General features: G+C 40.2%; 1 protein-coding gene across 1 annotated transcript; it reads right to left on the bottom strand.

Annotated features, from left to right (window-relative positions):
• Nucleotides 1-10685: 10685 nt before the first annotated feature.
• On the bottom strand, nucleotides 10686-15658 carry tmem183a (transmembrane protein 183A). The gene is made up of 8 exons (XM_079218000.1): nucleotides 15571-15658; nucleotides 15069-15158; nucleotides 14797-14946; nucleotides 14543-14702; nucleotides 14077-14257; nucleotides 13571-13651; nucleotides 13288-13443; nucleotides 10686-12187 (listed from the first exon to the last, which is right to left on the bottom strand). The coding sequence occupies exons 1-8, from the start codon at nucleotides 15632-15634 to the stop codon at nucleotides 12002-12004; spliced, it is 1068 nt and encodes a 355-aa protein (XP_079074126.1). The 5' UTR covers nucleotides 15635-15658; the 3' UTR covers nucleotides 10686-12001.
• Between the last annotated feature and the right edge of the window lie 458 nt (nucleotides 15659-16116).

Raw genomic sequence — 16116 nt, 5'->3', positions numbered from 1 at the left:
GGTCATCTGAATGAATCACCATAACTCATCAACATTGTGTGTGAATCCCAGTGCCTGTCACCTTCTAAACACGATCTAAAAATAGTTGACCAATCGGGACCCTTTCCAGAGTGAATCTGTCAACTCCTGCTCTCCTCAGTTCACAGATCATAGAGACAAGAGAGAGTGAGAGAGAGATGTGAAACTAGCGAGGAAAAGACAACAATAGGCTTTCAGCACAAACACATTTACCACCATGTCGAATCAAAGTACGACACAATGAGATACAGGAAAGACAATAGACCAGCATCACCAATTATAACCACAATGCATCCACTTCCCCTTTCCTTTCATCAGTTTTCACAACTCCCAGTTTTGTCAGTGGTGAAGCAACTTCCTTTGCAGGAAACCCTTGGAAAAAACAAACGCTGTTCATCATGCCACAATGTCTTGACATGAAAGTCTTTGATTGTAACATTTTGTTGTCGATGCCCACTTATTGTATAATACTTGAATGATAAGAAGGGAAATTAAAGTAAATATTGTTCAATCTGAAGTCAATAAGGCTATTCCCTGTGCAGAACATTAGGCACACACACTATTCACATATAGTAACAGAAATAATGCCCATACAGGTATTCACACTGTGGTGCTTGTATCTTATTAACTTAGCAGCACTGCAAACACACACAATATCTCTTAGCACTCTGCTTCAGTTTACCTTATTTTAGTTATTTTTTTGATGCCTTTTGGCATAGAAGTTAAACATTAGAGAACTGTTGTACTTCATGTGGTAACTTCCATTGTCTCCCCACCAGACTGCCACACAATCAGTGCCATCGCTCTGACATTCTGCCTCCACTTAGCTGCACATAACAAACAATCATTACATTGCTAAACAATGGAGGGATGACTCGAGATCTCTATATCCTATTTCTGTTTTAGAAAAGGTGAAAATGCAATATATTATGACCAGTTTACTGTCGACATATTCAAAAAAGGAACGACAGTTTAATAAAAATACACTAAAACTGCTCAAACATGTTCAGTTTCATTTCAGATTTTTCGGAGTCAGCCTGAAGGGAGCTCAGATTGACACTGATACATAAAGTAGAATACGTATAACTTTAGATCCTTACCAGCAACTCTTCAACTATCCCAAAGACAACATAGTGTTGCCAAGAGAGATCTACTCCTCCACGTGTTAACGCACACACTCCCTGACAGTTGTCAGTTGTTTGCTGGCTGGGACCGACCAACTAGTGCATTCATATCCCGGTTCACTGGCTGTGATGGCACTCCCCCTCCACCGCCGGGCTCAAGTAGGCTGAGTGACAGTATCTATTAGTCACCTTCCTCCTTCTCTGCAACCACGAGCTCAGCTTCCTATTCCTCCGCGTTTTCCTCCTCCAATTCCGTTAAATTAGCCTGAATGCCGTAGTCTTGGGCAACAACGAGAGCCCTGTGTCCAGTAAAGTCATCTCCCTTGCTCGTTTTCCCCTCTTGTGTGGAACTCCTCCTCCGTCCAGCCTCCTTACTGAAGCAGTGTACAGCATTTGCATTTAGTAACACCTACACTTGAGCATGCATAAACACCGATAAAACCCTAGATGGAGTTTCCTTATTTTGTCTGCCAGGTCATTTAGCATGTGCTTTTCTGAGCTATAGGGCAGTGAATCAGCATATTTACTTATTTAATTGCACACCCAACCACACACATAAATGTGAATACAAACCTGCATGCTTAGTTGTCAATAACACTTCACAGTTATACAGACCTGGAAAGGAGCACCATATATATTATCAAAGAACTAAATCACTTTGTTACTGATGTAAATGGTTAATTTTTGAGTCACTGATTAGATGTGACATTGCGAAGGTGAACGCATAAGAAACTCCTTTTTAGAACATTTGAAATGCTACAGTGCAGCACACAGTTTTGTAACTTGCACTATTAAAATAAAATATCCTTACATTTAGGTCAGTAGACAAAGACATCTTGCTTACAACTAGCTTATGCTACACCAAAAGGCAGCGCGTTTTTGCAACGCTTTTTCGCGTGAGTTTACTCGCTCGACTTTATGTGGTTAATTTGCTTTTTCGCGGCGGAAAGGGGGCGCGGCTTATCTCCGTGAAAACAGTTACTAGTTCATCATTGAAATAACCACTAGTTCTGCATTATACTTGTTGTGGAAGTCCCACAAACGTCAGAACAGTCTGGGTTCATAATATTGTCCGTGGGCACACACGGCTCCGACTCCTCCAGGAACAGCGTCCTTCAGACGGACCAGCAGCAGTTTGATTCAGCAAAGGCAGGACGGCAGTGATGACGGACGGCGCATCTCAATGCTCAATTGGCTTTCGCAACTCAGCGTCACGCAAATTTTTCGCCCGAGTTGCAATATTTCAACTCGCACGAATGAGTGTCCATGGGTAAGACACTTAACCCCAAATTGCTGTCATAAATGTGCCTACGTGAACGTGAATATTCTACGAATGTTAGCCACTCCTGATAGGCAGGTGGCACCTTAGCCACTGCCATTGGTGTGAATGGATGGGTGATGTCAAGCACTTGGAGTGGTCCGAAGACTAGAAAAGCGCTATACAAGTACACGTCCATTTACCATAACACACTCCAAAAGCCGACACACAAACAACAAATCAAAGAAACAACAAAAGGTAGACTGATGACTGGTTGCTGACAGGACCATTAAAGGAGCTTTCTAGTGGGGAGATAATGCATAGTAAATAGCAGAATATTTTCACCTCAGAATGTGTGAAAAAGAAAAAATACATGGATGGGTCCAAAATAAGGTGGATAAGCCAATACGATAAAGGAATTGAATTAAGCAATTGTCAATGTTAACTTGTTGTCTGGCATACTTCTTTATGAAGTGACTTGACTCTTATTTCAACTGTTGAGCCAAAATAGCTGTACCTATCACTGAAGACATTCCTCCTCATCAGACCTCGGCTGTAAGTTCACCTCATTAAACCAGAATGCAGAGTGGTCAGCTTTAAAATCAATAAGCAAGTCAATTCGCATCTGCCTTGGGTTGCAACACACACGTCTGCACAAACAGATTGTAAAGGCCACATGCATAATACCCATTACGTCTAGCAGCTTGTTTGATGGATCTCCTATGAGTAATGCGTTAAAACAACTCTTCCATTACCCAACTGTTACTACCTCTCCATCCACACTCTCCTTTACCATCCTGTACCCCTGAATGCAGAAACACAAACACTGGTATCAAAGCCACTCGGCTATTTGTGCATATCACAACTGAGGAGAACACTGGCCAGCATGCTTCAGCAGTACCCGGCTGACAAGCATCCCTTGTTTGTACACAAAGCATTTAACAGTGGTCCAGCTCCAGTTCTCATAGTGCCCGCAGTGTATTTACTGGGCTATTTTGGTCCAGGGGCAGGACCCCCGTCAGGCTCTCAGCTCATTGGCTGGAAAAGTTGAGTTCCGGTCAAGTCTGGCCAATCATAAGGCGTATACGTAGGAAAAGAAATCATTGACCAAGACCGCCTTGTCCTCTTTCGACAATGGCCTATGGAGGAGGCTGGACACAAACACACGCATGCACACACACACACACACACACACACACACACACACACACACACAAAAACCCAAGACCATCTTATACTTGTCTGCCGGATAACTTATCCTTCGTTTACTCCGTCGGTCACCATGGTTGCAAAGAGGTTGCAAGCAAATATGACATACATAGACCATTGTTGTAGGTCTACTTAGAGCGAATGACTGGGGTGATATTTCTGAGTGAGGTTTAACCCAGTTCTGCTAGCCTAAATCTATCTCTTTGTTAAATTGGAGAAACAGCGCAGTCAAAATACCATACAAGTTACAGGAAGGCGATGGATCTACAATTTGACCATTTATACATGAATTTGCACATAACATAATTAATATGAAGTCCTCTTTAGTGGTTTAATGATACATATCACCTGCCATCCCTGATGATATTAATAAATAAAAAATCAATATGATTTTTATTATTGTTATAATTTCATGGATCTTTGCATTGTATTGTATTTCCATACTTTGGCAACCGTTGCACAACAAGGGTGGATTTTATTTGGGCTGCTATGGCTGGATATCAAAATCACAAAGCCACTCAATGTTTAATTTTAATTAACAGCCATGAATTCTAAATAAACAAAGGTGTGGATCTATAAGTGTGCTTGTGTGTAATAGAGAGAGAGAGTAGTGCAATAATCAGCCAACCAGCTGCACAGCATTTCTTTTTGCATGAGTGAGAGTCGCCATGTACGTACGTTGAGATGGAATGGAAGGTATTTGGCAGATGACTAAAGAGATAAAACCTGCTCTTTACAAAATGTTCAACTCCTCCCCTTTCACTGTCCTTCTTTCTCTTTCTCCTATTTTGTTTAAAAACTAATGACCATTAGTATGAAGAACGTGGCTGCCTTTCAGACCTTTTTGAGAGGCGAGAGAAAGTACTGCGGAGAGAGAGAGAGAGAGAGAAAAAAAAAAAAGGTAAAGAAAAGGAGGACATAACAATTAAAATCACTGGAAGAGTTCAAGGAGGGGTCAAGAGGAAGATAATAAATAAGTTAATTAAAAAATAAGCTTACAAAGAGGATGTGCGCTAGGTCAGCATCCATTTCTCGTAGGCTGACCAAATATGGGGACAGTTTTTGATTAAGCAGTGCAGACAAAGGAATGCTGTCTCTCTATACACAGAAGCACACGCACAACCTTATACAGTAGATCACTCTATTTCCGCTACAGAGGATTTTGTCATGGACTATGGCTAACACAAACAGAGAGGAGGAAGAGATTGCCGAATAAAAATGTCAATAAACTCAGGCAGAGTACTACGGTACAGCTAGTAAAATCATGCTGCTTTTCAGCGTTACTAATCGCAGCAGATACAACAGCCCTTCTAAAATGAGAAGATCGCCTGCTATCGACTGAAGCAGGAGCATCCATTCAGTTCTTCAGCTGAGCAGTGAAGAACAGGTTGGAATAAAAGATAATCTCCCTCCCAATGCACCAATTTAAAATTCACATCTGGGAAAATACTCAGCTGGGCAAATCACAAATTGGTCCTTCCACTTTATTTAAAACGTACATGTAACAACAACAACAACAGCAGCAGCAGCACAAACTGATGCTAATTTTGAATGTGCAAAAGGTCCACCTCGTTCCTCTTAAAAATGATAAAGACTATTTCCGGATCACAAATGATACTCAGTTACAAAGACAGACATGCGATCCAACACGCGTATATTCGCAAAGTCATGTCATCAGTCAGTCATTTAACATTCTCATACGAAAACAGACTGAATCAAAAATGTTATTGAGAGAAACAACCTTTCTGTTTGGATTGCAATTAGTTTTGTTGGAAAGAACATAATGGAACAGACTTTCAAAAGCAATACAATATACATATTGTATGTTGGGGGGGGGGGGGGGGGGGGGTATAAGCAACAAACAATAGATATATTTTAAAATCTTCAATTTTGTATAGAGCCTTAAAATCAAATTATTTTAAGATATTTCACAATACACACCGACAGACACGGTTTGCTGAAAGAACTGAAACTGCAAGAGAAACAAGTGTGATTGCCTCATATAATTTTTGGTCGTTTTGTTTGTTTTCTTTTTTCCCAGTGTACCTGTGAACACTGTTTATAAAATCAACATTACAACATAATGTGTGTACAATAAGCCTAAATATGTACATACATATATAAAAAAATAACTGTAAAAAAAAAATATAAAAAAAATATAAAAAAAACAACAATGGTAACTGTTGAAAACCATTGTGGGCCTCTGAAGCTACAACTACACCGTTGCAGTTCATACTATAAATTGTCCAAATGTAAGCAGGTCAGCTGCATGTGTGTTTACAGATGCATTTGAGACGCCGTTCTTACTGATAAAAGACAGGCTGTGTAAGACAATCTCTACTGTCCGTCAGTCAAAAGAGGATATGAAACAATGGAATGGAGATAAGATGAGGAAGTGGAGTCACACATTCAGCACATGCGCTAAAACGCCCCACCCACCCTCACCTCTGATAGATCATGGGTCATGTTGTCACACAGCACATGCCAAGATGTAATTATTGTGGTTTAAAAAGTCCAAGCTTTTGTGACACACATATTTAGTAGTTTGTTGTGTCTCTTTGTATTTTTAAGGGAAACACTATGAAGACACTTCCTCATTTAACTTGTCCTGGTCTAGTCACAAAGTGGCAAAAACACTGTTCGGGTCACGGGAGATTTGCCCATATGGCAGATGGATAGAGCTGTGTTTACACACACCTGATGCTCTTTCACACTAGAGTACATCCATTGAGCCTAGTTAGTGTGCCTATGTGCATGGGTGTGTGTGTAACGCTGCCTTTATTTACTTGAAGAAAATTAACCCCATCTCCAACACTTACAAGCGGACGGGAGTCCAATGATGCTGAAAACCTGACCCACGCACACACTTTTCCATACAGGATGTAAAGCTTGTGCTTATTTGTCCAATATGGCCAGTAGTTTTGCTAACTAGGATATCATTTTGACCATTTATTCAAAATGGTCACCTTTGGTGTGAGGTTGAAGGGCTTGAAACCCAACTCAGTCTTCCTTTGCTGGCCATCTGAGCAGGCTGCTCCTGCGCTATAGGAGAGAGAGTGATCAGTCTGCCAGGCGTCACCGCTGCTTTACATAGTGAACAATCCTCTCTGACCTTGCGGACAGTGACCTCACAGTGTTTACTGACCCATAACCCTTCATACTGTGTTCACTCCATAACCCCACTGCCTCCTCAATGTGCATCTGTCCCATTTTTAACAGTGCTTCTAGACTGTACAAAAGCTTGCGTTGGCAATGAGCGAGCACTGGTAAAGATCTTAAGCTCACCTTCAATCTATTCTCCTTTGACGGAAATGGTTATTGCATCCAACCTTTGTCTTATGAAGAGTCTTGATAATGTATTATTAAGCAGGCAGCAGATATCGTAAGTAGTAATCTTCTAGGCATTCCTAGGAAACATTATATAAACACTGCAAGAAGCACATGATAAAATTACAAGTCAATAATTAAATTAAGTTAAAATGATTCATTGATTTGTGGCAGCCTTATATTAGTGTCACAGGTCCAGCAAAATGTGGTGCCAGTAGATCTATCTTTTTGATCTGGTTACACAACGGAAATATTTTCATTCAACCATAGATTCACAAAAATGAGGAGGAGGCAGATAAAGGCAATGAAAAGGAGAGACAGAGGCAATCCAAACAGAGATAGTGGGAGAAAGGTGTTGTGTCTTTCCAGGTGAATGGTAATTCAGGTTTGACCGTGTGGTGACATAGCTGCTGTTTAATTACTTTGCATGTTAGAACTCTGCATCAGTGTCATGTAAAAAAAAAAAACTCAGCCTCAACACACATCCATCGACACATTCACTCTGTGTTTGTGTGGCTTTGAATACATAAACGTGTATGCATACATACTGTGTGTGCCCGAGCCAAACAAATTACTCTAATGCATCAAAACACACATTATTTCCTCAGAGCTGCAGCTGAACCCGCCTACATGCATGTGGATGCCCATCTGTGTCTCAGTGAACAACAAAGAGGTGGAAGTTCTCTTGTCCTACAGTATCACATTTCTGTTTGCCTATACATCAAAACACAAATAGGAAAATACACGTGCCACCAAGAAACCTAAATCGTCACTGTAGTAGACTTACCTCAGTGATCCAGTTCAACTTCCCTGCAAAACAAATTTTACTGGTGGTGATTGAAGGTGAAACGGGATTAAAAAGGAACACCATACAAGCATATTTTTAGAGACCTACAGCCATTAAAATGATTTTTAGCTGCTGATAAGTTTGATCATCACTCTGTTTAGGTTTTTCCTGTGGTTTCCTCACGGCTGCTGTTCCTTAAAATCCATCTTTCCTAATCAAGCGACTTACAATAAGTGCATTCAACCATGAGTACAAACTCAGAACACCAAGAATCAAGAAAGTACAATTTCTTCAAGAAAGACAAACTACAAAGCGCTATCAGTAAGTGCCAATCACAATGTGTAGGGACTGCTGAGCTCTAGGTTTTCTATTTCTGGTAACGCACTTTAAGATTTGTCACCATAGTGTCTCGTAACACAACATGGTCATCACTGGATCAGCTATTGGTGACGTCAACAGGGACATTTCTTAAAAAAAGGACTAAGAACGAAAGTAAACAAGTTAACGAAGGCAAGCAGAACCTTGACAAAAAGGTACTCATTAGTTACAAGCTGTCAGACATATTGAGACCTTTCTGCTCTGACCTTTGGCCCTGATTGTGTGTTCTGGAGAATGGTAAGGATGATCACAGAGGCTAGATGGAGAGGTCAGAGGTTAGGGACCAGGGTGGAATGTCAAACACTTGTGCTTGGTGCTTTTCATTAGGCCAACTTATGCTTCCTCGCATCCTGTCTCCTGACCTGCACCTCGAGGAGCAAGGAGGTTCCTGGAGGAGCTTAGAGCGAGGAAACACAGGTGCGTCTTACACAGAAGTCTTTTATCAAGTGGCGTGACATGTAAATGCCGCACCGTCACATATGGCACATAGTTTAATGCAACTGAAATCGCTTAAGACTAATGCTGCGATCACACCAAACATATTTGCGATGCGTTATTGCGACAGTTTACTCGATCGACAATAATGACACTTCTAAGCAGAAATGTTGCCCATATTCAACAGTAAAAAAAGATAAAACATGTAGTTCCTTTTAAAATCCCAGCTAAATAATCATTAGATTAAAACATTGACATTGCATTACTGGATAGCATTAGGCATAATAACAAACTGTTCCTTACACTCTGCACAAACACACACTATTAATAAAACACACAGTATGTAAATATAGCCCACTCTGCAGAGGGGACAAAAGGGGTTACATTATTTTTGGTTTGCACAATGAAGGGTTTTCAAGCAAAGTACTTGAATAGGCAGCAGAGCATAGTCTGTGCGGTTTACAGTCCCACAATTTAAACATAGCAGCATACCCAGGGGCTGAGGTGTTGTTACTGACACCGGCCTGGCCACTGCTTATAAATGGCAAGAGGGGAAGTTCTCCACTGATGACAGTAAAAAGGGGAAAGTGGTGCATTACATTAAAAGCCAGCGTTTTCCCATATGGTACCAGTTTCCCCGTCTAAAAGGCAAAAAGACAAACCTCAGTGCTATTTTATTTGATCCTATTACGTTTTGTTTTTCTAATATCGCTTTAATTTTTGTAAAAGTCGTGGACTGGAAAATATCTGTTAATGTAAGTTAAAAATGACTTCCAAACATAAAGTAACCATGTGGAAATGTTTTGGATATCTATTTTCTTTTCTTAAAAGTTTGATGTGTGCTCGTGGATGTCTACATCTTTCTACAATTATTCTGTTTAGATTCACAAGAGCAGTATCATGAGCTAGAGACGAAAGCTTGACAAACGATGCCTTTTGATTTGTGATGCTCGCAGCCTTGTAGCCTATGTCAAGGTTTAGTGTGTACAGCTAGAAGCATACATGTCTTGTTAAATACTATTGTATGCAATGATCTAGCAATATATAATGGACAAGTGCAAGACAGTATTGCCATTATTTTCCCGAGGACAAATAATACATTGGCTACAGTTCATTTTAAACTTAATACATCACGAGGCTTTCTATGTAATTCGGGAAATACTCACTTTGAATTAACGCCAGTGTCCAGAGTTACTGGTGTAGTAGCAGAAGCTACATTTCAGTGTCGGAGGTAAAATATCACTTACCCGCTCTGAAGGTCAGACAGAATGAAGTAAAGAAGTCAGGTTGCCGAAAAGTGCGTGCCACCTTCTCTCATGCGCTCTGATAATACCAAACCTGCCGGACACTATCGGAAGAAAAAAGTCGCGTTTAAAAGGAAAGAGTTTCAAGTTTCTCTGTATTTACATAAACTGCTACAGGGTGTACCACCACCACTTCGCAGGCTAATTTGTTTTCGTTTCGTCCGTCGAGATGTTGTCACAATTCGGAGCGTGTGGGGTCACCTGTACCACCACCAATAGCAAAGCGCAGACGGGTTTGTGGGAAATGTAGTTTTCCTCATATCTTCCACAGACTGGTATTTTGAGGCGATGACGTGATGCCTGTTGATTGCATAGGTTTTATGAGGTCCTCTAACTTTAGCCGAAGACTTCCTAGAGTAACAACACGACTAAATGGAGACACTTATTTTATTCTACTCTATATTGTTTCACATTCATAACGTACTTAGTTTAGGCCCAAATAACTTTTAACTGGACACTGTTTTAGTGACTTTTGAGGCTTTGTGACTTTATGAATGTAGGTGTGCAATAATACATAACAGGTCCTATTATGTTAATCAACTACATGAGAAACACTACTGCTGTACACATACAAATTTACATTTCTATCAGTTGTATAATGTGGTACATTTGTCATTTCACAGGAGGTTTGACTGCTGTTTTTTAGGATGTTGAACATCCAGTTCTTTGTATGCAGTTGTTTCTTTGTTTCACTGGTCTGAAAATAATATGGCATGTTCACTTGTATAAGTGTACTAATAACATGAGAACTTTCTTGTAGCACATCAGTAATACCCAGTATGACAACGTGAGGTTAGCAAAATCAAAAATAATATATTGTAAATCAACATTCCATGACTGGAGGCATTTTGAACGGGCAGTTTCAGATTTTATTTCTGTGCAGTACTTTTTTTTTATCAATTAACTCATCTGCTGAAACTACACCAACCACTTAAGCAAACAACTGCTGATAACCACAACATCCAGCTGTTTTCTAGTTTTAATCATAGAAATGTAAACGGTTTGTGGTTAATCGATTGTTTTTTCATTCACAATATATGTATATGTGTTAATTAATCCAAGTTTAACTATTTGGACTGTGTCTGATGGCTGGATAAATCAATGGTAGTTCTCTCCCAATCATAATCAAGCATGTGATTGGTATGATTCAATGCACAGTCAACACTAACACATGAGAAAGAGATTTCACAGCAGGCAGGAGGGTACGTGGCTCACATAGTCAGGAAGAAGACAATACAGATGTTTTCAGCCAAGAAACAGTAGAAAGCAAATAAACAGCAACCAAATCAGAAGATGAGTGGAAAACGTCTGAGGTAAATCATCTCTTTGGCCCCTTCAGTAAAGAGAAGTGTCACCTTAATGTGTCACCAGCTAAATACATAAAGAAAAAACATGATTTAAAAAAATACAACTCTGTTGATGCAACATTGTAAAAATTCAAAACCAATGCAAAATCAAGATACTTTTGTGTAACTTTTACATGTTTAATGTAAAATAATGGCAGAATTGTGACTCTTTATGCAACTAGTAGCTCTAAATGTACACGTTCCACTCTGTCATGTCTGTGAGGCTGAGCACTATATCAATACATATCGTCTATCACTGTGATCTAATCACATTATTTTCTATATTGTGAAACATTATACACTTCTGTCTGAGATATCAATGTTAAACAATTAGCAGTGAGATCTCTCCCAGCTGTCCTCTTCCATTTCAGAATACCAAGCCCTACTTCAATGCAAAACGACTACGGTACTGTTGGCGCTGAGGACGGTTGAAAAAGTAGGAGGTACTGCTCATATGGCAGATTTGTTTACATGATCAGTCTTCAAATGAATAGTGTTCATACTGGACAATTATGTGGTAAATATTTAAATTCAGGAAGAACAATTATGTTTAAATTAAACTATAAGTGGAGGTTAGAGTGGTAGTTGGGGCATGCAACAATGTTTAATTTTGACAATGGATGGTAGAGATTGCATCCCAGGTCAGTCCAGTCAATGTTGGGTTTCTTTGCCATCTGACAATGATTGAAATGTGAAATCAACTGTGAATGAACATAATCCAGGGTTTTGCAGTCATTCAATATTATATTTCTGATGAGTGGGATGAGCTAACAGCAGGGTTCTTGGTGTGACATTCTGCCAACAGGGCAGGATTCCTATATGTAGGGTGAGGAGGGGTACTGTGGGTGCCACCAGTCCATGAGCTTTACACTGTGTACTGGGTCCAACACAACCTGGGTCCCGCCCTGATCCCCCCTCTTCTTCCCCCGCTGGAGCGGCGTGTCCTGGAACACCAGACGAACGCGGTGGTGCCGCATGTCTGTGCTAACGTTGATTGTGAACTATATGAAAGACAGAGACAAACCAGTTCAAATTAGAAGACGAGTTAAGGATTGTAGTACACCATTTCATAATCAACTAGAATTACAGCCAAGTGGTTGAATGCCTCTGCCAACCAGTTAGGTTATAGTTGTTGGGACTTCACCATGTGGTTGAAAAAAAAAATTATAATTGGGCCTAGCTGGCAGTTCAACAGCCTGATTTGGGTTGAATCATACCAAACTGAATCAAAGTCAACCTTCATTGTTCCCTCTTAATGTGGCATAGTAATAATTTAAGTGAACACCAATTTTTAGACTTAATTTATAGTTTGATTATTGATCCCTGACCTGGATGGTGCCTCGTTATTACTTATATATGTTAATAATTGTATTTATATGAATAACTGTATTAATGTCATGAATTTAGTTTTCATACTTGCTGATAACCAAACACGCTTCTGCCAGATCCCAACACAATTTGACATCCATATTTTCCCAAATGTTTCTGAAAGATTGTCATTATAAGCATAGGGATTCTTATGGCCAAAATCTGTTTTGTGACCCTGAAATTCAAATCAGTATAGCCTTGAGGTGAGGAGGACGTTTGTGCCAAATTTGAAGAAATTATCTATGTGTTCCTGAGATATTGCATTCATAAAAATGGATGGCCAGTCAACCGAAAACATACTGCCTCTGGTCAAATCTGTCTGTGCAGAGGCATAAAAATGACATTTCTACCTTTTATGCAGAAGATTAATATACTACAACAGACTCTTGTAAAAATAATAATAATAATTTAATGACAAAACATGTCGCTAGTGGGTGGGAAGAATCTGGATGTTTTTTTAGGTGATTCACATAAGACAGACCGTCTAATTTCATTCATTCAGCGGTATATGTGACAGTGATAAACACTTACAATCTCTTATAGACTGTAACTCATACAAAAATTATGTCCTGCACCGTAGGTGTCATTGGGGGAAAAAAATGTTGATGACATATTATTACTAACACAGGTCTGTTACAGGTTAACACATGCAAATGATTAAAAGAACGGTGTGTGCTCTCTTTACCAAATAAAGTAGTACCTAATATCCATAAAAAAATCAAGACTTACTAACCAGGGACAGGGTCATGCCCATAACCACAGGGGTGAAGATGAAGTTGAGCGTGGTGACCTGAAGCATGTAGCAGTCAGAGTCTGGGTTTGTGTGGACATCTTCGTATTGTCTGGGCATGCACAATGACTTGGCACAACCATTCTTACTGTGTCCCTGCTGGGATGGAAATGACCACAATAATACACAAAAATAAACATTACAGCAACGTCAGGTTATTACTGACTATGTAAAAGGTTATCGTATTAGGAAAGAAGTGTAGTTGGTTTTAAACAACCTTTTTTACCTGCTTTAGAAACTTGAAGTTGAACTCCCACAATGCCTCAGGCCGAGTACCCAACACCTTTCTGACCCAGAACAGTAAACACTGCAACAGGAAACATTAAGCTCATAAAACCAAAATGTTCCATAATGAAAGGCTAGTTTAAGTCTGGACATGCAAATATACGTTTTTTCCTGGTGTCTTTCTGGTTTTAAAAATGTATAAATACAACAAAATACAAGACCAAATGAGATGTGTCAAGACTACACAAGGGGCCTCTATCATGAAGAGTTCAACTAAGTCTGGTTTCCTTTGAGCTACCTGGCTGCTGTTTGTGGATAGCCTGAAAATCACATCAGCAGGCTCGGTTAGCCCTGAGTTTTCCTATTCGGTCATTGGTGCATTTACATAAAAAGGCAGGATCTCTTAAACTAATAGTTTGCAATACAAACACATCATAAATAAAATAAATACAAAACGTAAGCTTCACATCCGTAAAGTTAGGTGGCTGAACGCATCAAACGATTTACCTTGGAGTTAAGCAAGGTTGTGGGCGTGGATTCTGGCAGGGCAGGGATTTTTGAGACGCGCAAGCTGAATGGCTCATACAAATGGAAAAGGGAGCGAATCACACGGGCACGTAGGGAGCACATCCTGTCAATGCAGTCAGGCTGGAGACGGAACGGCAGGTCAGCATCAGTCTTGTAGTGCCTGTGAGAGATAGCGAGTGTGATTACTGGCAGTGGCAAGTGTGAGGCAAGTCTGTGGCAGGCGTCAGCTAGGTGTCAGCTAGGTGTCAGGACAGCGGCGAGTCTGTGGCAAGCGCCAGTCAAGTGACAGGACAGCGGCAAGCGAACGTCATTAAAAAAGGAACAAAATATACTCTTTCCAAATAATTAGAGGTGCCACCAATTTGTCAAAGAAATATTGTTAGGAATAAATAGAAGCACTTCTTATCTTATCTTGTTGATTGTAGTAATAATACAACCACCTCACCTTCTGTAGAGCCTGGACCAAAACGCAGCGGTGCATGTCACTGTCCAGGCATTCCTACAAATTAGAGCAAATCTGCACACATCCTCGGGCCGAATATAGGAGGCGAGCATTAACCAAATATCCACTGGATACTCCCCACCATCACTGCTCTCGCTGCTTTCTGTGAAAACAGGCAAACATCACAGTTAACTGTTCAGTCCTTAATTGTATGCCTCATTCCTCTACATGTATTACAGATTTTACACAAATAATACCCTTTCTCCTCTTGTTTTTCTTCTTGTGGGACACTTTAATATCATTTTCTCTATCCTCTTCAGGGTCTAGGTCATCACTGCTGTCCAAAGCACCGGCTGTGACCTCCTCTACAGCACCCTGAGATGCCTCCAGGCCACAGAGTAATTTCACTGAAACACAGTTAGACATTTTAATAATCTGTCCAGACATGACCAAATGAGACTGTAATTTCAAATTATTAATATACGGAAATGTCAGGCTGTGACACTACACCATTAAAAGTGAACGTTACCTTCCTTCTCAACTGCATTTGCAACAGCCTTCTTCAGCCTCCCTGACTTCACAACGGCCGGGTCGGCATCAGCATAATCAGCAACGGTCACTAGGAAAAACAGATAGATTTTCAAATATTCATACTGTCGAGAAGTCATGTCTTTCAAATATATCAGCAGAACAAGCTATGGCCACTACATACAGTAGGCTAGCTAACGCTAACTATTGACATTAACTTACGTGACGTAACCGGTCAATTACGTTAGCGTTGGACGTATCTACCTTTTAGCGCTTGCTAATACCATAAAACAATCACTAAAAGGTCACCGTAGTAAGTACTGACTTTAACTATACTGTAGTATACGATTCAAATATTTCAATTTCGTTGTTATCAATTGAAGAGGGAAACCACTTGAATCCCAGCGGTCTTGAATGCTAACAGTGGGCGGGGCCTATACATGGACTTTTGGGCTAGGCAGCTTTAGCCGGCAGACCAATGTAAAAGTAACCTAGCTAGTTACCTGATTCTGAACAAACGTCCCCGGCTCTAAATTTCAGCCGTTTTCGGTTCCCTTTCTTGGGCATGTCGACACGAATGATCTGTGAACGCTTAACGGGCTTGTGGGCCCTGCCATGTCTCTATGGCAAGCTGAGGTAGAGAGAAAGAAAGAAAAATGAGAAAGAAATTGAAAAATGTTCCGCCAGGATCTTCAGCCATCATGGAATGACGTAACTATGCAAGTAACGCGAGAGTATCGTCGTCGTTTCCCACTCTGCTGCTTTACTGCCCTCTGCTGGTTACTGCGAACATGTCAATGCCCAAAAGTGACCAAAAGTGTTTTTTTAGAAGAACAGTAACACGCTCTGAAGCAGCTGGGCTTCTTTTCAGAATGCTTTATGAATACTTAAGCCAACGGCAAAATAAGATAAACCTTTGTTGATCGTCAGTGGTGAAAATAGATGTTCCTTTTATTTCTCGATTTCAGTTTTAATATTGCGTATCACATTTGTATATCTATATCTTTATATATTAGTGCATTTGATATTGTCTAAAATGCTGTCTGTTT

The sequence above is a fragment of the Taurulus bubalis genome (genome assembly GCF_910589615.1).
Source record: "Taurulus bubalis genome assembly, chromosome: 5".
NCBI lineage: Eukaryota > Metazoa > Chordata > Actinopteri > Perciformes > Cottidae > Taurulus > Taurulus bubalis.
This window is presented reverse-complemented; position numbering and strand designations above follow the sequence as displayed.

Coding starts and splice junctions, on each gene's coding strand:
- tmem183a (XM_079218000.1), bottom strand. CDS start 15,634: ATGCCCAAGAAAGGGAACCGAAAACGGCTGAAATTTAGAGCCGGGGAC. Junction 13,652..14,076: donor CAACCTTGCTTAACTCCAAG/GTAAATCGTTTG, acceptor TTCCTGTTGCAG/TGTTTACTGTTCTGGGTCAG. Junction 12,188..13,287: donor TGGGCATGACCCTGTCCCTG/GTTAGTAAGTCT, acceptor TCTTTCATATAG/TTCACAATCAACGTTAGCAC.